The sequence below is a fragment of the Calypte anna genome, chromosome 3, assembly GCF_003957555.1.
Source record: "Calypte anna isolate BGI_N300 chromosome 3, bCalAnn1_v1.p, whole genome shotgun sequence".
Taxonomy (NCBI): Eukaryota; Metazoa; Chordata; class Aves; order Apodiformes; family Trochilidae; genus Calypte; species Calypte anna.
In genome coordinates this window covers 32,663,306-32,686,554 of record NC_044246.1, presented here as the reverse complement: position 1 = coordinate 32,686,554, position 23,249 = coordinate 32,663,306, and the positions used below count along the sequence as shown (strand labels likewise).

Genomic DNA, 23,249 nt, shown 5'->3' with positions numbered 1-23,249 from the left:
ATCGAGACTTCACCGAGGGAAAACTTTGCCGCAGACACCAGCGGGCGGGGTGTGGGGGGGATGCCACCGGCAAGGCTTTAACACTTCCCCGCTGGGAGCCCCTTTTTGACGCTCAACCTCTAGTACCGCCCCAGCCCCAGCCCGCCCGGTGAGGGGCCAAGGCAGCTTGAGGGTGAATTCCCAGACCCACCATTAAGCCCCTTCACCTCCCCGATATCCCGGGACTGGGAGGCCGAACGAGTCCCTCCCCCTGCCCCTCCCCGCTTCCTCTCCCCCCTCCCGCCCCCTCGGGCTTTTATAAGGCCGCGGAGTTTCCGCGTCCTGTGACTGCAGTCAGGTGGTTGCGGGCTTCTCCTCCGTCCCGTTCTGTTCCGTCTTCCCCTTCTCGCTTCCCCGCCCGGCGTGCGCCGGCCCAGTGGGGAGCCAGCAGGGGAAAGTTTAGAAGAAAGTTGCCGGCTGAAGAAAGTTTAAAGGCGGGAGAGCCGGGGCCCCCGGCAGCCCGGCCTCCCTCCGCCGGGCCCCGCTGCGCTCCGCGGGAGGGCCGAGGATGGCCGGCGGGGAAGGAGCGGGCTCCGGCGTTCCGGAGTGCCGGGAGCATCTCTTTAAGGTGCTGGTGATCGGAGAGCTGGGCGTGGGTAAAACCAGCATTATCAAGCGCTACGTGCACCAGCTTTTCTCCCAGCACTACCGGGCAACCATCGGGGTGGATTTCGCGCTTAAAGTCATCAACTGGGACAGCAGGACCCTGGTCCGGCTGCAGCTCTGGGACATAGCAGGTAAGGACGGGGAGCGGGCGGCTCACTGCAGGGCAGGCCCCCGGAGGGCAGAGGCCTGCGAGCCCGGCTGTCTGCGGGGTCCTGAGGCCCGGCCTCTGCCGAGGAGGCTGTATTTCTACTGTCTGCCTGGTTTATTCCTTCCCCTACTTACGTGCAACCCTTCTTGTCAGCCTCTGAGGCCTAAGTAGAGGGAGGGCGCAAAGTTTTTTATCCTTTTCACAGGCTGCCTGTCCTCCTTTTTGCTGGTGTTGCGGGTCTCTTGGTTTGGCCCAAGGTTTCCAACAGTCCTCAAAAAGCTGCTCAGCTCTGTTCTGCTTTCAGGTTTCAGGGCTCCTATAGGGTTCTTGGTCCTCCTGACCCACCTGACAGGTGTTTGTGGCCTTGTTTATGACTGTTTCTTAAATTCATTCGTGGTTATGGCTCCATAACGCCTCTAGATGAAACAAATATATTTGCCAAGCAGGTTACGTTTACAAAGCACACTTACAGGTTTTACAGGTTTAGCTCAAACAGCTAAAATTTTCCTCAAAGGACATATGCTCAAACTCTGCATATCTGGAGTCAATTAATTTAAAAGTAACTTGTCTCCTTGCAAAGTGGAGTGAAGGAATGAAACTTGTGTTATGTGAGTTCTACATGAGTTTGTGTCTCATAATATACTTCATCGTCCTGAAGAAAAAAAGCCCTGTTCACTTGCCCAAACTGCATGACATTCCTGTCCTATGTGTTATTTAAATCTGTTAACACCTGTGTCTTATCTGTCATGGTTAACTTTGCTTATATTGAAATGCTAAATGCCACAGAATAAACCCTGTTTTGCTGTGTTCCTGTAAGAAGACAGTGTCCTCAACACCTTAATCATCTCAAGTTACTCTTGAGTTTCTTCTGTGTTGGCGTGCAGCCTGGGCATTAACCTGCAGCTCTGGTTTTCTCTCTCTGTCACAATCAGAGTACCTCTGTGGACATGGAAAAGTAGACTTTATTTCAAATACTTACACTATTGGAAGATACTAGGATGGATAACAACTGGTCATTACTGTTTCCATGGCCGCTGTATTGATAAAGTGGAAGTTCAGAAAAGAGGAAGTGCAACATGTGTCTGCAGTTACCCTGTGACTGACCAGCTGAATGCCAGTTTCTGGTTTTTATGCTCCAAATATTATCTTAAAACACTTCAAATATGATTATATGGTTCCTCAAACTAAAAAGCCTCCTTCTTACTGCCGTGTGCTGACATGTGTCATAGATACTTCTGCTTCTGGCCTGTAGGGCAAACTAGAATATTTTCTAATAGCTCTGTTGGATAACAAGTAAAATGCTGGCAAGCTTTCTTCTGTGGTGTTTTCCTTTCATGGATAAGTTTTAACTTTCTTTAAATCAATTGGCAGCATCTGTGCAAGCTGCCACAGCACTATGGATGTATTTGAACAAGTCTGGGGTGCCAAAGATTAAAGAGGGGAGACTATCCTGGAGTTTGGCAGGCCACAACACTTGTGTTTTCATTTCTCAGCCTTTGGTTTCTGTGTGCTTTGGTAAAGCACTCTGTTTCAAAAGGCTAGGCAAAGAGGTAGCTGTAACTTTTAAGTTTGGACAGAAACTGTATTAATGGAAGTCCTGTCACTATGACCATGCATTAATTTCATGATACAGAATTTTCACTCTTTCTTGTTTTCATTAATGTATCTTGGTGCATATTGAATTAAAAGCTACTGATAATTCTGTGGAGGCTTCTGCTAATATTGCTGATAGATTGACTAAAAATTTTCCTGTCACTGAAATGTCTATATACTATTCATAATACTTCTAGACCTATTGGAAATGATGCTCTAACAAAGTGAGTGGGGAATATTTTTCCTGTTTTACAATGTGATGCGTAGTTTTGTGTGAAACTCCTGACTAGTCCTTCCATAGGAAAATACAAGTTTTGGAATTTACACTCCAAACTCTTATTGCTGTTCTGGTACTTCAGGTTTTCTGTTTCTAAGAGGTCCATCCCCAATAAAAAAACAAAACAAAACAAAACCACACCAAGCCATTGGAAAACTAACATTACAGGCTCCTGTAGAAGTTGACATCTCATTTATGCCTTAAACATTAAAATAAGTGGGATTTTAGTATCCATAGGGGTTGATCCATGGCTTTAAAAATGCTAAAGGCCTCAACCTGTGGCTGTGTTCTGCAGCTGTCTGCATTGGTACACAGGAATGTTTTGAAATGCCTGAGGATGTTAAAAGGTTTCTATAGAAATTATTGGAGAACCAGGCTTCTATATGGTCATAATGGATATTCCCTAAAGCGCTTTAAGAAAGTGTGTAATGAAGTATCTGAGCATGTGATAGTCATTTCCTTTTACTCATTAGCCCAACTGTCCTCTGGCTTTCAACAGTGCATGTAGGTTTTGTCTGCTGGTGTGTGCAGACAGAACAGCTTTAGATCTCTTGAAAAGATCTAAGTCTTCTGGTAAGTAATGTTACATGTGACTTCCCTGCAAGCAATATGGTGCTGGCATTCTGAATTGATTTTGATGCATTTAGAAAGGCTTCTCAATCAAGTCTAACCCTTAAGCACAGCAAGACATTATTTTTCTGTAGATCAAAGATTATACTTCACAGTGCATCATAAAAAAACTTTCCTCAAAGAGCTGGGTGTTGCAGTCTCAGGTTCTGTACTGAAATCAGTGAGAGAAACTAACTATGTGGGTCAGTCACCAGGAAAAAATCGTGATACAGATACTGTGCTGGCTGCTGGTGTGATCATAGCCAAAATGATGAATGCTGAGCTCTGTATTGCAATTCAGCAGGTTTCTGAGTGATTTCAATTTCTTGTGCTAGCTGAGGTTTTTTCTTAGTGATTAGATAATTCTGTCAAACAGCATGAGTGTTACGCTGCCTATCCTTTTTTTTTTTTTGGTGAAAATAGCTGCCTAGTTGTAAGGTACAAAGTCATGCAAATTCCTGCAGCAGAATCAAAGGGGAGGGGAGGTGAAATAGTGAAGGAGGAAGAAGAGAACTGTTATGTCAAGACTTATCTACTCCAGAAATACTCGGCCATTTTAGTTTATAGCCACACGTTGTGGCTCCATGAATAATGGAGATAAAAAAGCTTGGGAATAAGACTTAGCAGTCACTGTCATATTGTCTTGGTTGCAGAACAGAATATTCTGAAAGAAGCTGAGCAGGTTACAAGAGCAGAGCATCTAGACCCTAGCTGCCCTTAAGCATGACTCATGTTTTTTATGTTGACATACAGAGTTATGATAAATATCTCTTCCTGGATAAATTTTGAAAGTATTGGAAACAGGTTAACATCCGTAATCAAAGGACATAACCTGTGAAATAAATAGCAGATAAGAATGAGTCATGGTGCTAAAGAGACAGAAAAAAAGGAATCCTAATGATGGGGGAAGTGCTTTTAAGTCAATTTCAATACACTAGAGATTCCTGTGTGACAAGCATGCTCTGACCAAAAGTACACTTTAAGGATTTTCTGTATAACAAAATATTTTGATCTGATCTAATAAGACCAAGTGAGGAGTATTAGCTACTGCTTTTTGATGAGTTTGACTGTCACTGTCACTCACATCAGCCTGTAGGAACATGCTGCTTGCTGGAGGATGGGGGTGGTTAAAGTCATAGAGGACCACTTGAGATGGGCTTCTCCTGAAGAAAGTCACTAATGACAAGTGTTTGACAAATTTGTTTTTAAATCTGAGCAATTCTGCATTACTTTTGTGTAATAGAAGCACTTTTCCAGTACTAAAACTGAAGTAATGCTTTAACTGGAATTTCATAGCATGGCTATGAAATTGGCCAAAATTAGAAGAGTGATTGTGCTTCAGTATTCTAAACACTGTCTACACAAGCTTTCAGGAGTTGAATGATAAGGCTTGTAGCATTAAAGTCTGTTACTAAACTCCTGTCTGTCTCCTTGAAAAGACCTGAACTCTAACTTGTTGGAAGTGTATACCAGTCCCCAAGAGAATGGACAAATCAGATGCAGTATTTTACTCCAATACTAAGTTAAGGAAGAGCTAGAATAGCCTATCTTTTCTTTGAAGAAAAAATGGTCTTAGGTATGTGACGAAGTGTGAAAGTTTTGAGAACTTACTTTGGAAGTTAATTTGGTCGCATCTGTAGGGAGCCTTGAGAAATAGAAAAGTGAGTGCAGGAAACCATGGATGTGGGAGAAGAAAGGATATTCTAAAACTTACTTCACGGTGGGGAAGAAGACTTAAAACAGAAACCAGCACTTGCAAATCAAATAATGAAATACAAGCCTTCTCACTTAGATAAGCAAAAGTGATGCTGCACCACAGAGATCTTATTCCACTGCGACAGAAAATGTTCGGAAAATGTTGCGTGCTCTGGAAAGGTGGAGTGCTTGGTAGTTGTGCACCTTCTGTGGAACCTAGGTGTGTAACACCTAGTACACTACTACGTACACAGTGTACTGTTGTGTATTTTGGTGGCTGCATTTCAAAGGCATTCAGGCTGTTCCAGTATGTGAGTTAGTGTAGTTCCATGGAAAAAACCTTACTGTTTCAAGCAGCTGTATAGTTTGATTTTTTTCAGTCTGCATTTGTGCTACTGACTTGTCAAAAGACTGACAAGTTGCTTTTAAGTCCCAAGTCGTTACCTTGTTTCTTGCATTATGGACTGATTTTATTTTTTCTAAAATAAGGTTTAAAGCTAACCTTAAGCAAAGTTAATGCATCCCTGGAAGTCTACTGGGGGCAACTATAAAAATTCCTCCTTTTCCTATAGATACATAGCTCTGTGCCACAGAGGCATGCTCTTCAATTGATTCTCAGGGGAGCCTCTCCGAAGTATGGAGATCTTGGAGGTAGTAGCCTCTAAATATAGTCAAGGTATTCTTGTAACAACTTGTCCTTACCCACAACACATCTTGAAGCTCAATGTAGGCATTAAAATGGCAACTCCTCCGAAGAAACCATGGAAAAACCTGCTTAGCCATGTGCAGTGTGCCCTGTATAAGTGAGCATAGGGTAGAGGCAAGACGATCCAGGTTTAACCTTCCCCCAGCTCTGATTTTTTTTATTTTTTTTCCCCCTGCTATTATAAAGATACCTGATAAATGAAATTGTGCACTTAAATAATTGTATTGGAAATGGATGCAGAACTTGGAGCTCAGAACTTTTCCAGAAACTGCTAAGTTGTCAGTGGTTATTTCCCAGTTTATATTGTGATGGAGGCTCCACCAGCAGCTGGCTTCATATGGTGATGGTAGCAGTATTGTTTTGCTTAGAGCTAATGCAGGTCAGAAAACTCCCAGTTAAGGGTAGAGAATTATTGATGTGATTAAATCTCCAGACTGATGGAAAAGATTTGAAAGACCTGTGACTTATCTCTCAGTGCTTCCTGCTCACACATGTCTGAGTGTAAATCCCATGTGAGCAAAATTACTTAAGGGTGGTGTTTGGAAATATGCAAGACTAGGAGATCAAGTTTGAGGAGGGGAAAGTAGAAGGCATGCTCATGTTGAAAGGTTTTAAGTACTGTAGAGGCAAGAAATAGAACCGAAGGTGTACAGTAGGTTTCCTTCTAGAAACCACCCCTCTGTGGGAAATACTGTGTGGGTGTCCTTTCTTGTGACTCTTCTGGAACAGCTGAACTAGAGTTGGAGCTTTCAGTTGAGCATTTGTTATGCTTGGAGCTCTACATTTAAGTATCCAAATAAGTACTGAACATGTTAAACTTGTTTTTTTTCTGTGTCTCCAGCCTTCAGACATCTCTGAATACAGACTCTGGATGTCAAAGTGTTTTCTCTTCCGGAATTCTTGTTTAAGTAATTTTTTATTAAATGTTATGAAGCAAAGTATGTTTACTGGTCTTGCTGATTAAACAATTTCCTTATCTTACCAGTGGAATACTGAACCATACATAGTGGTCAAGGTTCTTGTGCTTAGTACTCTACTGTATATCTACTTGAAGTATTGTATTTGTTATCTTATGATAACTGCTGGTTCTGATATTCTTCTGGTATTTTCCATATGCCTACACTTCTTAAAGCCTGTGTGCTGGTGGAATTCCATAAGCATACGGAAAATGTTACTGTCTTGAAATTAATGTTGTAAGGCAGTTTAGTATGTCAGTTTTGATTATGCAAGGCAGGACCATTCAGTTACTTTTCAGTTAAATGGTAGTATTGAGACAGATACTTTTTGAGTGTCTTGAAAATAAGGTTAGAGTTTATCCATAGGCTTTTCTAGGTATTCTATAAGAAAAAAGGATTAAAAATATGATCTGAAGACCACCTGGTCTAGTGCAAGTTTAAAAGAAAGTTTGCTCTGTTGTGCTCTGATCTATAAGGTACTCTCAATTTCTGTCAGCAATGTAAATGTACTTAGTACTTGAGCTTCTAATCACTATGGAATAGATGGAGCCTCAGCCTTGGTTTCAAACAGATCAGGTTCATGTCATATATAGCAGTTGCTCGGAAGCCTTATGCTTTCCAAAAGATGACAATAAAAATGCCTCCCTAACACTGATACAGAGAATAAAAGATGGATACTCATCAAAAAGACAGTGGGAAAGCTACTTTACAAGGAACTGATACCTGACTTCTTATGTGCAATACAATAAACTGGAGAAAAAATGGTATATATTATAGAGTCATAGAATGGTTTGAGTTGGAAGAGACCTTTACTGTCATCTGGTTCCAACTCCCCGATGTGGGCAGGGGCACCTTTCGCTAGACTAGGTTGCTTGAACACTTCCAGCAATGGGAACAAACTCTCTGGGTAACCTGTTGTAGTCTCTTGGTACCCTCACACTAAAGAATTTATTCCTAATGTCTACACTTCATTAATCTATCCCCTTCCAGTTTAAAACTGCTACACCTTGTTGTATTACTGCATGCCCTTGTGCAGAGTCCTTCCCCAGCTTTCCTGTAGGCCCCTGCCAGGTTCTAAAAGGCTGCTCTCATGCCTCCCCGAAGCCTTCACTTCTCTAGGCAGAACAACCCAGTTTCTTTCAGCTTCTCTTCATAGGAGGGGTGCTCCAGCTCTCTGATCATCTTTGTAGCCCTCCTCTAGACTCATTGCAAGGCTGCCCCGGGAAGTAGTGGATTCTCCATCCCTGGAGATACTTAAAAAGAGACTGGATGTGGCACTCAGTGCCATGGTCTGGTAACTGCAGCAGTAGTGGATCAAGGGTTGGACTTGATGATCTCTGAGGTCCCTTCCAACCCAGCCAATTCCCTGATTCCATGTCTGTTTATCACACAACATGACAAATTTTTGGGTGTGAGTATAAAACTTGAAAACCTGGCAAAAATCATTAACTTACATTTATACCACCAATACTTCCCTCAAAAAAAGCTTAAATTCTTTCTCTATTTAATACTGAATCAGTTAGAAATTAAGCTGGTTTGGCAAGTCAATTGCATTAACCTTCATAGACAAACTGGTGTAGACAATGTTCGGGGTACACTTTTCACATATGGAGTAAACCAACCTTTATCAACTCTCCTTGCATCAGTGTTGCAGCTTCAAACTCCTGGTGTCTTCACCTTGTTTATGTCTCTGCTTGGCCTCTTACCAGTTTGGTTTTCTTTCTGTGCATGCTAGGCCATGGTGTCACTGAAGTGCATGTGCGCATGTACAGTTTGAGTTGGCAAGTGCTCTAAAGGGGTTGTTCTCAACTGATTATTTTCTTTCTTGCATTTTATAAGAGATAATCATAGCTGCCTGATCCTAAAAAAGGCTCCAGCATGCTGTATAAAACAAGATTCTTCCCTTCAGTACTGAGCAAGGCAACTGGGATTCAGTCTCTTAGCTGTGGGAAACACCTTCCTTGAACTCCAGTGGTAACCATTGCCTTCCTCTCTGTCTTGTAAACTCTTTCTCCTGGAATGCTCACTTCAGAAGTTCTGACATGTGGTATGCCATGTCAGAAGGAAGTGATTTGCAGTAAGGGAATTTCTATTTGGTTTTGTGTGAAAGCATGGGAATATTGTTGTGAAACTCTTACGAGTGTTAAAGTTGGCATGATCAGCAGTAAGCAGTGACAGCAAGCACAGTGTGCTTCTCAAGCCACCTGTGTAGAACATTAGACACTCAAAGTTCTCTGAGTATGGAGGCACAGAACAAAGGTATATGGGCTGGTAAGATTGTTTTGGAAAATGATGAGATTTTACGGGTTTATCAAGCTTGTTTAGAAATAAATATCTTAATTATGTCTATCAAAAGCGTAAAAGTCTTTAAGTAGCAGTGGCTTCTGGATTAGCAGAAAATGAAAACCTGTATTCCTTATTGTGTGAAATTTAGCTTCTTTTCAAATAATGGACTAAAAAGTAGCCTCTGTCACTGCAGATGACTTATGGGAACTTGTTCTTTAAATGGCTAGAGTGCTGGGTAGAGCAAAGTGGCAGCTATTTGATGCAAAATTCCAACGACACACAATGTGCCATGACACATTGACCATTTTAGAGATTAACATTTTTTCAGTCTTGTGATGAAGTTGTTCTTGAGACAAACTGACTTTAGAACTGCTCTCCTGTGTGCTGTGAAATGCTGTAGTGCAGTGCAGCATCACTGTAGCTCTGGCTGCATGGCAGCACACCAAAGGAGATGGATTATAGGGTGTTGGGTATGAAATAGCTTAACTCTGGCAGATGACTTGCTTGAATAAGTCTAGCTAAAGCAAGGTAGGAAGTACTAATTCATGCTGTTGCTGGCACTGGTTGGACTGTGTCAACTTTTTCTAAGTACTAATGCAAAGTTTTTCCATACATGCTGCACTTGGCAGCCAGTTTTCATTTAGTTTGGCTGAATGATACTTTTCTGGGGATGGATGCTTAGTCGGGGATTTCCCCTCTTGTGTCTTTGCTAAACAGTAAATTGACAAACAAAACTTGCATAAAGACAGCCATATTCCTATAATGGATTTGGTGATAGACAGAGCAAGCTTAACAATAAGTGCCTCAATACTTAAAGACGAGACAGTAAGCACTTAAAGTCCATTTGGACAATCTTAAATCACCAGGTTGGCCCAAGGCTACAGGCACTAACTAGAAGTTTATCAGTCTTATTGCAAAATTCACTGAGATTGCAATGCAATTGCTTGAGGAAGGCTCACTTTCTTTGAGAAAGAGAATGGTGTGCTTCTCCCATCTATTAAGATGATAGATGTGGTCAGCAATCTGATGAAAATGGGGTGCCTGGACTTCTGAGCACTTGCACCTCAGTGCTGTTGCTGTTTCACTGGCAGCAGTCAAGATTGTCTTGTGTTAGAATAAAGTGTAACAACAGCAAATGGTGAAGGGAAAGGCTAGTCCCTCATTTTGAAAATCCAGGTTAGTATTAGGTTAGAAGCTGGCTGTGCTGTGCAATAAAACTTTAGAGAAATCTTTCTAACATTTACGATCTAAACAATAAAAATACTGCTGCAGCTGAACTGATACTCTTCAATAACTTTTCAATGACTACAGAGTCTCTCATTCATACTTTTTACATTGTGGATGTCAGGTCTCTGGCACTGTATCATTCAACAAAACAACATTCTAATGTAGGCACAACCAGAGGTGGTAGCAAAGTGGGAGTCAGTTGATCACTTTTCCCCTGAAGACCATTCTTCTGAATGCTTTGGGACAGTTATTGTTGGGAAGCAGTCAGCCCACTACCTCCTTATTTATAATAAGGTACACAAGCAATTTACTTAAAATAATCTGAGGCTGCTTGTTTTCTATTAGAAACTAAAAGGTGCAGTCAGTGAAACTGTTTAATATGGTCTAATACAGGAAGATACACTATTCTTGTTTTTTAACCTCTAGGTGTTTGTCATCACAACCACAAATACCAAGTACTATTTCCACACTGATGAAATGTAAAAGTCATTCTTTTATAAACTCTTACGGGTTTCTAACATGTGCTAGAGCTTCTGCACCTCTGATTTAAATCTGTGGCAACTTTGGGCTAACAATTTAAAGAGGTGACTGAGAAGTGGAGAGTCATCTAGTACTGTCTGTCTGCTCTCAACCTATGGTGACTACCCATGTGAAAAAGCAGGTAGATGCACTTGAGCATGTCCTGTAATATTAATAATGGTTTAGTTAACCTGCATCTTGTAGAGTAACAGATTCAGTCTAATTGGGTAGATAATTCAGGGACAAGCTGTGCTGGTTTGGGGAGAAGGAGGGAATGCAATCAGCTGTGGTAGCTTGCCAGTAATGGGTTGAGAAATGTTATATCTGGCTAAAAAGCTGACTCAGCTCACATCTGACCCTGGTAGTGCTAAAATTCCATGAGCCATCTGGAGATCCAAGAGATGCATCCTCATGGTATTTCTGAATATTGGCTCTATTGTGCCAAACATCCAGCTGTAAAGCCAACAGGCACCTAAACTTAAGTTTGCATTTGCCTCTGTATCCCAAAGGACTTAGTGACTTCTGAAAGCCACGGTGGAACTTGGATTGGGCTGCATGCCCAGCCATTTTGGATAGTGCTTTAGCTTGTATCTACCACACTGAATGACAAACTTTACTGAGATCTGGGATTGTAGATAAGGAGCTGCCACTCAGGTGTTTCTTGGTTTTAGTGTGTGAAAGAAAGCCTGACCCTAGAAATCTAGGAAGCTGGAGAAACAGCTTTTATAAAACAGCTCAACTAGAGCAGGAAGGAGAGTGCCTTCCCTTGGCAGAAGGAAAACTGGAAGGGGATTTCACTCACTCTTGAACTGCTTTTTCCTGTCTATAAAAGCATACATAGTTTGTGGTCCTGGAAAATGTCTGAAATAACTGAATTGTGTACAGCTTGGTACAGAAGCCTAAATTGTGGCACTGTGCTTGCACACTGTGGCCAATAAGGTTAGAATATAAGCAAGGACCTAAGAGCCATGGACTGGATGGTCTTGAAGGTCTCTTTCAACCAAAGACTTTGTCATTCTGTGGTTTTGGCAGCTAAATTAGTTAGTCTGGCTGTCACTAATGACCCTTCTTGAATTTTGGCATGACTAATTGTCTATTAGTGGTCATGGTAAGTAGTTAATCTGAGAACGCTTCACATAATGGAAGGAGAATGTTCAAATATTCCCAGACTAAAAGGGATTTATTAAAACTATTTACTATAACTTACTAAGGGTCTTGTGATGCCCAGGTTCCCTACAGTGTGTAGTACCTGTTGATAAATAAGCAGAATAACTGAAAAATACTAGCAGGATTCTACTTTTATGTATTTTGAACTTTATTTGATTTACAAAGTTTATTGATAATTTTCTTCACTAATGCAGTGTTGCTGCATAGCTGTTTTGTCTTGGGTTAAATTAAACTTCTACGTGATGTATTCTTTCTGTTTAAGTTAAACTTCCTTTTAATGTAACTGAACTCTGAATTTAAGTATTCTGAAAGACAATGTTGGCAAGAACTTGTTGCCATTTGTAAACTATCAGCTTTTGCTGTTTATCAGATTCCTGACAACTCTGTTTTATTTGGTATAGCAGAAAAACTATAAAAACCACCCCAAAAAACAAACCAAACAAACAAAACCACAAAAAAACCCAACAAAACAACCAAAAAACCCAAATCTGAAAAGCTTCAATGCAATATCTTCCAGTTCCAGCAAACAACTTTGGAATAAAACTCTTTAGCTAGCTGTACACTGACGTTTGGGTGACTATAGTGTAGACTATACATCTGTAGTTTAGGATTATTTGATGTAGAACTGCCAAACTTGTTAAAATTAAATTTTTAGCTTTTGGACACCCATTAAGCTGATCAGCCTGTCAGAGAGAACTTGAACTAGATTACTTCAATGAAACAAACTATTTGTTCCATCATTCTTTTAGTTGTCAGGCTTTTATAACCCATGGTCATTTTTCTCTTACTTGTTGATGATGCCTGAGCTGTTAGTCTCACCTGAAACAGAAGGGCTTTGAAGAACTTTCTCCAGTTGTCCATCAGTACTCCTGATAGGATGTTAATAGTTTAAATGCAGATAATGCAATTCTGGTTTCTGGGTTGTTGCTTGAGATAAGGGTAAGCTTACATTTTTACAAGGTAGGGGAATTTGTACTATACTCTTGGTATTGATAGAGTTAAACCAAAATTGACCTTCGCAGCAAAATTCCATAGCTGGGAAGCTTTTTCTAGATAGGGCATTTTACTCTCCTTGAGATTGTGGAAAGGATCTCTGACAAATTCAGTGTCATGCATATCCAGCAGCCATTTGTATGTTTAACTTGCTTTTTCTAGCCTCAGTTCCCATCATGTAGGAGCAGTTAAGAAATAATAGTAGCAGTGTAGGATATCTCCTGCTAACTAAAAGCAAGAACCTCCAAAGTCACACTGCTGTGATAAAAAGGGCTTAGTTTATTCCTTAAACTGGGGAAGATTGCTATACAAATTCTTTAAGGCAAGATTGACACTATGTGAATCTTAAAATGATAACTTATCTTGTGCAGTGAGGTAAAGGACAAAGATAAAGCTTATAGTATCAGACCTGCTTACAGTTTGGGGTTTTTTGTAGCTTTTTTATTTGCAAGATTTTGTTTTGGTTTTGTGTTTGTTTTTATTAGCTTACAGTTTACCCTGTTACAATGTAAATTGGGAAGCAAAAATAACTCAAGCTCCCATAGAGTTTGAAACTAAACTTAATTTCTGTGATGCTTCTGTTGGGAAATATTAGTTCTTGATGCTTGACATTATGCAAGTATTTCACTTAATGATGTTGCAATTCCTGGAAAATGTGGTGATAGTATGTGTAGAGTCATTTAGATGTGAAAACTTTGTGGTTAGGAAACTGCATTGCATGGAGCCACTTCCATACCCCCAAACAAAACCTCTGATCCCCATCCTGTCCTGTAGTTTAGCTCATCTACCCCTAAACTCCTAAAGCAAAGAGAAGGTGTACCTTGGTGGTACCAACAGGTTCACATCAAGGCACTAGACTTCCCAGGATGATTAGTCTTATGTTGTCCTTTCCCAACTGCTGTAGTAAGCAAGTATTACCTTTTCCCTATGTTGTTATACATACTGGAGATTTAAAATCTAGTTTCATCTGATCACTTTTAGCATTTTTCCCCTCTGGGGGTATGATCCACTTTTTGTAGTGTTCAGAACTCTTCTTGCACATGGGCAAATGGCTACAACAAAATTTCTGCTGGACACAGAATAGAGAATGATAAATCCCTGGTTGAACTGAGCATGGTAAAAATGAGCCATCTAGTTTTAATAACAGAGAATAATTCTCCTTTAGACACCAGACTTTGGAGGAGTTTTGTGTTCTGCGGTTTCTTTTTTTTGCACTTGCAAAAGCTTTGCCTGAACATCCTGCTAAATTTTCAAAAGGCTGTCTAGAATGCTCTATACCCCCTACCAGAAGTTCAGCATGTGCATTGTCAGTATTAACAGGGCTGTAAAGAAAGTTTACTGAGTTTATTCTGAATTATCTTCTTACCTCATGACATATCTTTTACCACAGCAAAACTCTTGCCTCAATGTGTTTTTTGCCTCAGTCTTCTTTCTGTGAAGTAAAAATAATAAATCCATCCTCAGTAGGCCTTCAGACAGGTCAGAAGAACACTCATAATAAGCTAGTATGCAAGTCAGGTTTATTGTTAGTGGATGTGAATTCTAGAGGTGAAAGCAGCTCAGTATCAAACTGTTTTGGAGTTTGAGCTACTTTAGAAAAAGGTAGCAATCATACTGGAGTGTATTTGACCTACTAAAAGGCAGTCTCTATAACTACAGTGATGTTGAAGTTGTGTTTTTAGGGGTGAGGGGTATCAAATCCTTCTAATGTAAAGCTTAAACCTAAGAAGAGAAAAGCTTTTATGCTGGTACGCACATCATTTGTCTGCTTTCACCCAAATTTAAATTGTATTTATCTTATCCATATCTAAAACTTGTATTATAAGAGCAAAATGGTTTTTTACTTTTATTAATAAATCCAGTTAGTAATAATACTTAAATGATTGTTCTGGACAGCTGAAGCCCATGCTTTCTAAGCGTGTGCTGTAGAGGAAAAAAAATCAAGTACAATTTGGTGCAGTTCCTACCAGGAGGGCTGTCTTCTCAGACAAGGGGAGAAGCTCCTGGACAAAGCTAACCTTGGCTTCTGCATTGCTCCTGAACCTGCCAGTTAGCACAACTCCACTTGAAGTGGCACCTCCTGGTCAGAACCCTTTGAGGGGATTCAGCTACTCTGCTGCTCTGCTACAAGACTCTTGTTGCCTTTCTCTCTGTCAGGAGGCTGCATAGCATTAAAGCTTCATGTAGGCTGGGGGATACTGGCATGAAAACTGGCAAGGAACCACCAGCTTCCAGGCAGTCTTGGTTGGTGAGCACTCACTGCAGCTCTCCAGCTCACTGTATATACTGGCACTGGACCAGATGGGTGGGAAAGGCTGGCTATGGTAAACTGGTGTGATGCACTACTAGTTCAGTCTCTTTTTTTCCTTGTATGTACACTGAGTTGTCCAGGATTACAGCAAGGGTTATTGCTATAGCAGGCTAGTATGGTGTTCTTGCTAAATGTTCTCTGAAGTTTTTTAGGATGGGAGAGCAGTAGGCAGGAAGGGATTCAGTCAATGGTCATGTCCTTCAGTGTGGTAACTGATAATAGCTATCTTTAACTACACATGCACAGGTATCTGAGAAACAGTGACTACCTGATGACCTTTTTTGCAACTTCAAAATAATTCAGTTTTCATGTGATGATTATGCTACCTCTTCTTGGTACCAGCCAGTCAAACCCCTTCTGCAACTAATCCATAAAACTTAATTTTCTTATGAAAATGCCCATAAGCTTTTAGAAAAAAAAAAACTTACATCCTTAATTAAGAAGACTGAAAGACTTCTGTAACAACTGAATGGGGAGGAATAATGGGAGTCTTGCCCTTGTTGCTTCAGATTCATGTGCAGTAATATGTGCATGGCAGCAAGTGGTGTCCATTGTGAGACCATTTCAGGGACAAACTGAAGTAATCATTCTGTAGAAGACTGAGGTTGGTACAGAGCACTGTAGACTCTGAGATTACAGTTTGTTTTGTGGTTCTGTTGTGTGGTGGGAAGGGGATGGGCTGTCTGAATGGAACAGAAGATTTGGTGCTTTAACATAGGGGCATTCCCATGTTACAGGAATCAGAGGCAAGAGTGGTGACTAGGGAGATAGGGAAGGAGTTCCTCATAGCTTGTGTGGTGTTGTATGCAGTAAGTGGCTTCATGTAACTAAAATTGACAGCTCCATTTAAAGAATAAAATTCACACAATTGGAAGATAAAGCTTCTTTAGATGTAACAACTGATTTGCAGAAGTAGTAAAAGCCTTCTGTCCAAACTCTTCCCTAATGGTATTTGGTCCATGGAAACAGTGGGCATGTGGTACAGCCACTTGCAGTAAGGCTGTGCCAAAAACACCTTTTAGGCATAAGAATCTTGCCTGGGGAGTCAATGTGAATTACTTCTATGCAAGTTCTGTGTACACTGTTCAGGGGATTTGGATCAGTTCTGTCTCTTCCCATGAAATAATCACTGAGATGAAGGCTTGATGCCTGGCTTGTTGGCCTTAGAATCCATGACGTATAAATAGTGCTTCAAAACCTGAGCTTTGAATATGAAGAGAAGAACTTTGCTCTTGCATGCTCCTTGTTCTCACACAGAATAATGAGCTCTGGTAGTGACGAAACTCAAATTCAGTTTCAGCTTCTCAGAATATACTGGCTAGTGATGCTGCTTTATGCAGCATCATACTTTTTGAACAGCCAGAAATAAAGTCTGCTTTATGGTTCTCTGCAGCTTCACTGTAGCTGCTGCAGCTTTCAGACAGTTCTAACAGCTGCTTAGTCAACCTTTTCTGAAAACGTCTATTGGGAATGAACTAATCAGTACACTGAAGTACTGACATTAAAATGAGGCAATTGAGCTAGAAAAGCATCCTTTTTTCCTTGTCAAGTTCTTTCACTTAATGAATTTTTGGCTTTTCTGAAGACATGATAATACCCAGTTCTTCTTTTAACAGTTTGTCCTTGCTAATCAAAGGCTGACTGCAGTGTTTATCAACAGAGGACAATTGTTTCCAATTGAAATTCTTTATGTATCCTAAACCAACATGCATTAAATGCTAAAAGCTGAAGTGATGACACACTGTAAAACTAAATTATAAAATGTAAGGACTGCTCTTCTCAGTGAAGACTTCTAAACAAAAGCAATATGTTAGCAGCCTGAATTTCCCAAGCCAATGTGCTAGCACTTGACAATGCTATGCCCACTCATGTATAAACACAGCTTGTTGGTTTGAACTTCCAAATGAAAAGAAAAAAAAACTGAACTGGGACTAACGTTTCAAGTATACTGACTGCAATAGTTATACTTAACAAGAAAGGGGTTTTTAGTTTTCTCCTTGGCCACTGTTTTTCTCCTGGGTTTGTGTTTTGTTTTGGTTTTGTACTTAACCTATTCTGCTAATCTTGTTTCAAACCCTGGGATTGCTGTGGAACTCCTATAGTTGGCAGTTATTCCAGTGAAAGTCTTAGAGTTAAAAGAGGAAGTCAAAGATAACAGATTTAGGTAGAACTATTAAACCAGCTCCTTTTGAGCTTGTCCCTAAGGAAAAAAAATCTATAATACAGGCAACATTTTCAGAAGATGCTTTGAAGGCTGTTAGCCTTAGAGCTTGTAGAAATCCTTGCTGCTCACCCTTCAGAAAAAGCCTCTGAGTTTGCTTGTGTCTCTAGTTGAGGTAAATAGATTTATATCTAAATCTTGCATAAGCTTTTATATATGAAATAAAGGTTTGCTTATAGCTGTGCTGGTAGTGTTTTTAGGCATTACTTAACATTGAAAAAGTAAGTTAAAAAATATCATAGTGTTAGCTGGAATTGCAAATGGCTTTTAACATCTGACTTGTTATGTGTTATATGCATAAAAGTCATTACAATAAGCTTACATAGAATAGAAGAGGCAATGTTGTATGAACTAGGTGAGTAGTCCTGAATGCCAGACTTAGATGTATTTGCCTGGGACAGAATTGCATTGACACTGACTTGTTCATGCTTAAATATAAATTTACTCTGTTACTGTCTTCTCTTTCAGGCCAGGAGCGCTTTGGAAATATGACCAGAGTATATTACAAAGAGGCAGTTGGTGCTTTTGTGGTCTTTGATGTCACAAGAGGCTCCACTTTTGAGGCTGTTTCAAAATGGAAGCATGATTTGGACAGTAAAGTACTACTTCCCAATGGCAGCCCCATCCCTGCTGTTCTTCTTGCAAACAAGTGTGACCAGAAGAAAGATGGCAACCAGAATCCCTCTCAAATGGACCAGTTTTGCAGAGAAAGTGGCTTTGTTGGGTGGTTTGAAACATCTGCCAAGGTGAGCATAAAGAAGAAACTCTTAAGTACTGGCATAAGAAAGGATTAATATAGCCATGTGGAGAATAGAATTATCAAGTATAAGAAGTGACAGTGAAGTTTCCAGTGTTCAGCAGTGGTTGGAAGTGGTGTGGAGGCTAGCTGACTCCTGAGGAAGACTTGCAGCATACGTGGTTTAGATTAGAACTGCATCTTAAACTCAGAGAACCTTAAAAATAACTGGAAACCTTAATTAGCTGAGTTATCTTGCATGCATCAGGATCAGAGTCATTCTTCAGATGTTAATAGTACTAATGCTGACCAAACTACCCAAAGGATAGAAACAATCTTTAGGTGCTGGTTTTTAAACTGTAGCTTTTGTCTTCACTGTAGGATGTGGTAAGATGCTGGAAGTGAACAAGCTGTTTTCTTATTTGCTTGTTACTGGCTAATCAGGTGATAATGTCACAGAGTTATTTTTATCAGGCAGTGACAAGACTGAATTGGAGAAAAACATCATTTTGTATAGTAAGTTAAGCTAAGCTAGATAGCAGCTTTACTCAAATGGGTAACTTTTGAGTAACTTCATATATTGTACACTTGTAGTCGATGGATGTGGTCAAGGCACAGATAAGCTTGTGGTGGCTTAATTGAAATCAAACAGTTGCTTAAAATGAAATGTTAAAATGAAAGCTTCCTTTAGATGAAAACAGTGAGGCTGACAGGAAAAAATACTGATATGGCTGATAATTCCTTTACATGGTAAGCTAAACCTCAAGGTCCTTCTTTTGCCTTGGCTTGCCGGTTTCCTTTAACTGCTGCTGATGAACTGGTACTAAAATATGTTTAGACAACTCCTTTAAAAGGAAGTCTATTTGAGTAATACAAGATAAAGTTACAAGCCTTTCACTGGTCACCTTTAAATAGGGAAGAAGCGTATGCAGTCACAGGAATGAGTTAAGTTAGCTAATAATTTGTTTGTGTTTGAACAAATAATTTCCAAACCCACTCATCTGTTCCTAAAATTCAAATTTTATGACTCCTTATAGTAAAAAAGAATAAGAAGAGTTGGCTTTGGGTTGTGTCTTTTCTGAAGCTTCACTTGCCCATAACACTGTATGTATATCAACTTCATCATGAGTCAAAAAAAATGCAACTAACATTGGAATAAAACTTAGCATGGAAGTGTAGTGACAGCTTTCATTTCAGGTGACATTTAGGACGCAACACTAAAGGCTCTTGGTGCAGAGGATAATCAGACAATACTAGTCCCAGTGCAGTTATGAACTGGGTTTTTTTTTTTTAGGACTTTGAAGAGGTGTAGTTAAAATAGCTTAGCAAAAATTCTGGACAGTGTTCTTGTTTCCTAACCAAAACGAATCAGTTTGACTTTACATGCTGCCCACTTAAATATCCTGGTATTCTGCCTCTGCCTTGTATTTGGAACTGATATTTCAGTCTAGCCATCAGTAATAAAGATCCCACTCCCTATGGAACAGGGAGAATATTAAAGGTAAAAGAACTACAGACTATAAACCTTCACTGAAATATCTTGTGGATGTCCTTATGCTAAAATAAAGAGAATCCTCCTTCCACACTGGAAGTGTAGTAGTCATAAGTCAAATGCTGTCATGATCTAACCATACTTATTTAAATGAATTTAGATCTACATTTATGGAGACAGGAGAGAGTACTGAGGTGGTATTTCCTTTCAAAACAAAAAGGAACAATTCCAAACTTGGCAGCCCTGTGGTGAGCAGGTCAAAGCTGTGGCCTGAGGTCCCTTGGCACTGGCCAGTTTGGCCCCTCAGTGAGATGTCCAGAGATGTATTTCATCAGGGTATCAGGCACGCACACCTTTGAATGAGGGTATGTGAAGGGACTTTTCAAAGCATGCACAAGCAAATGTGGAGTGGCTAGATGAAGCACCATGATTTAGATGGGCATTTTAGACTAACAGAAAAATAAACTAATAGAAAAAAATCTTATCTAACAGGTGTATCCAAGCTGCAGCTGAAGCAGGAAAAACAAACAAAACCCAAACAAACAAAAGAAAAAATTAAAAACAAAACAAAAACAACCAAAAAGTTGAGTGCTTGGTTGTAATTGCTTATCTTTGTAGAATATGCACTTCAGCATTTGATTCTTCCAAACTGAAGACACTTTACCCCCCAGCTGCATGCTATATTATAGTTGTAGTACCCTATTTTTATTATGGGTGAATAACTGTTTCAAACCTTTCTGGTAACCTTTTTCAAAATGGAAGTGGATGAGCAGTAACCTGATGCATCAAAGCTATTTGTGTCATGTTCATGAGACTGTAGAAGAGCTTTTGTATTTAGCCAGCTTCTACTGGGAATGGGAGGTTGTTTCAAAAACAGACTGACTTCTTTGGTTTCAACATTTTTAGGACAACATCAACATAGACGAAGCTGCTCGATTCTTGGTGGAAAACATCCTTGCCAACTACAAAGCCTTTCCTAATGAAGAGAATGATGTGGGGAAACCAAAACTGGACCTAGACCCATTGAAAGCAGAGAGTAAATCACAGTGCTGCTAATGCTACCAATGTTCAGTAAATGTGATGGGATGAGCAGCAAGACTGTTCCTTAAACTGCTGCTATGGTGCTGCGTTGTGACAATCCATATGGGGTACTATCTGGTATTATCTGAATAAGTGATTCTTGTGGGTGTTTACATATTCTTGTTTAACATGAAACTGAGTATCTTATGGCTTATCACTCCACTTGTTTGAGTGGCTGCATCTATGTCTGATTAGTGTCTTCTTACTTGAGAACATAAGGTAGTGTTTACACTCCTAAACAGGAACAAAGACAACATTCAGCGTCTAGCTTGCTTCTAGGACATATGCTACATTCCAAATAGGACTCACTTATCATGGTTTTAGCTAAATAGACACTTTCACCTTTAAAGTCAACTTTTCTCACCAGTAATGTCCTACCCTTTTGCCTACACACTTGTCCCTATAATGACCTGCCCACCATGAGGATCTGTCTCGATCCAGAAATCTTGAAGGGGCCAATGACAGATGGGCCTGTCTTTGTGTTTACTGGGTCTAAGTGAAGTAGATGGCTTTTACCACTAAAAATAAGATGGGTAAACACTTGTTCTTAACAGGGGAAATGTATAGTTATAAACTAGGAAAAATGCATCTCCAGTCATTTAAGGTAGAATATATTCAGCTTTACATATGAGAGACATTAATGAATGCCATTGTACTGCTGGCACATAGTTATGGTAACCTCACCCCTATGCACAGCCAGAAATAAAACATGCAGTTACTTTTTCATGTGCTAACACTGGAAACTTTACCAGGAGTGCAAAAAGTATCTTTTCTGTCTACTGTCCTGTGATGATTAACTTTCTTTTTCCTTCTGTCTTCAGATGGTTCTGAATCCCATGAGGGAGGGGAGATGTCTTGAAGGAAATAGCTTAACTGGTTCTTGCTAGCCTATCAAAAAAACCCCAAACCAACCCAAGCTCTATCTTTTTCAATTTTAGAACAGTGCTGCACTCTTCTGACTACTCAGAGCTGGTGAACTGGCTTACCTAATTCTGTAACTGTATACTGAGATGCTTTTGTGCCCTTGTTACAATTAATATATTTTTGGCAGCAAATGATGATCAAAAGGATTAGAGAGATTGGAAGTCTGTCTCTACTTGGCTGAAAGTCTTTGAAGCTTCCCTTCATTTTAAGGTGTTCTTCTGTCCTTGTACCTCATTGCTACTGACTTACGTCTTGTGTTGCTTGTGTATTTAAACATCAGCATGAAGTATGTGCCAGATTGGATATACTTAAATGTGTATTGAGATTTCCTAGGCTGTCTTTTTTTTTAAATCTAAAGAGTAATGTACTTTTTAAGAGACAAATAAATATATTTGAGCATCGTATATATGTTTTTGGTGTATGCTTTTGAGAACACAAGTTCATATCATATGTTTCACCCTATAAAAACAATGCTTTAACTGTCATTTGAAAACAAATTCATCTTCTAGTAGCTGCTATCTTAAAGGCTTACTTTAAATTACCACAGTAAGGCTTGGTGTAAACTAAAATTCAGTTGGCTTGGGATCATAACATAATTAAAATAAAAAGATTGAGGAAGTCTTCTAAGCCAACATCCTTTTCCACTCAAGATCATACCTTGGTGCTTAGGCTTTGATGTTGTCTGGTTTAAACCTTTATCAATGGGAACTGTGTGGCCCTGGGAAAGTTGTTTCAATGCCTGACTGACCCTTGAGTTTATCATCTGAACCTTTTTAACTTCAGTTTATGTTCATGGTCTCTCATACTCTTACATCTGTCAGGTTTGTGCAGGTTTATTGGACACTAAGGCTTGACTGCTATTTTAAAGTTTTTTTCTGAATTCCTATAGCACTTCAAGTGTTTCAAGAAAGTTGCTAGTTTCAAGAAAGGAAGCTACATCCTATCAATGTTCCTTGCCAATTCATTTGAATTGTTAACCTTTCTAACTAACCTGGAATTATCATAATCTTCCTTGTCACTTTTCCAGATTGTAAACTCACTTAATAAACATTTGCAGACTGTAAACTCACTTCTAATAAATTACTCAATCTCCAGTGTGCTGCTTTTTTCTAAACTGTAATGATAGCTGCACAAAACCAGTAATTAACCAGTGGAAGGTGTGAATAGCCTATTTATTAGATGATTCTTGACTAGATCAAAACATGAGAAATGATGACCAAAGATGTAATTTCATGTTCACTTGGATTCGGGTGTAAGGTTACTGAGACTACCGAGTATAGCATGAAGTTTGTCAGTAGTGGGCAAAAATGGCCAATTCTTGAGTCTTGTATAGAAAAGGTATACAGGAGGTGGTATACATTCAAATGCTAGTTCCTTTTCCTTAAGTACCTACTTAAGTTGGGAAGCTGCCAGTGGAAGCAGATTTTTCCTTTTCCAAACAGCTACTGGAGGGCCTTTAATCCTTTTGCAAAGATAGTGAGAGGTGAGTATAATATTTTTTAATTATTATTTTACCATTGGTAAATTGTCATTTGGCCTGAACTTAAAATGAAATTAGAATATGCAGGATTCCTGGCCTTATTGGGTTTTTTGTTTTGGTTTGTTTTTTTTCCCTTGTTTTGTTTTCAGATTGAATGAATAGCAGAATGAAAACTAAACTCTGA

The 23,249-nt window shown here is 39.8% G+C and overlaps 1 protein-coding gene across 1 annotated transcript; it reads left to right on the top strand.

Annotated features, from left to right (window-relative positions):
- The first annotated feature begins 343 nt into the window (after window positions 1-343).
- On the top strand, window positions 344-21,989 carry RAB32 (RAB32, member RAS oncogene family). The gene is made up of 3 exons (XM_030447494.1): window positions 344-776; window positions 17,822-18,099; window positions 20,488-21,989. The coding sequence occupies exons 1-3, from the start codon at window positions 548-550 to the stop codon at window positions 20,635-20,637; spliced, it is 657 nt and encodes a 218-aa protein (XP_030303354.1). The 5' UTR covers window positions 344-547; the 3' UTR covers window positions 20,638-21,989.
- Window positions 21,990-23,249: the final 1,260 nt, after the last annotated feature.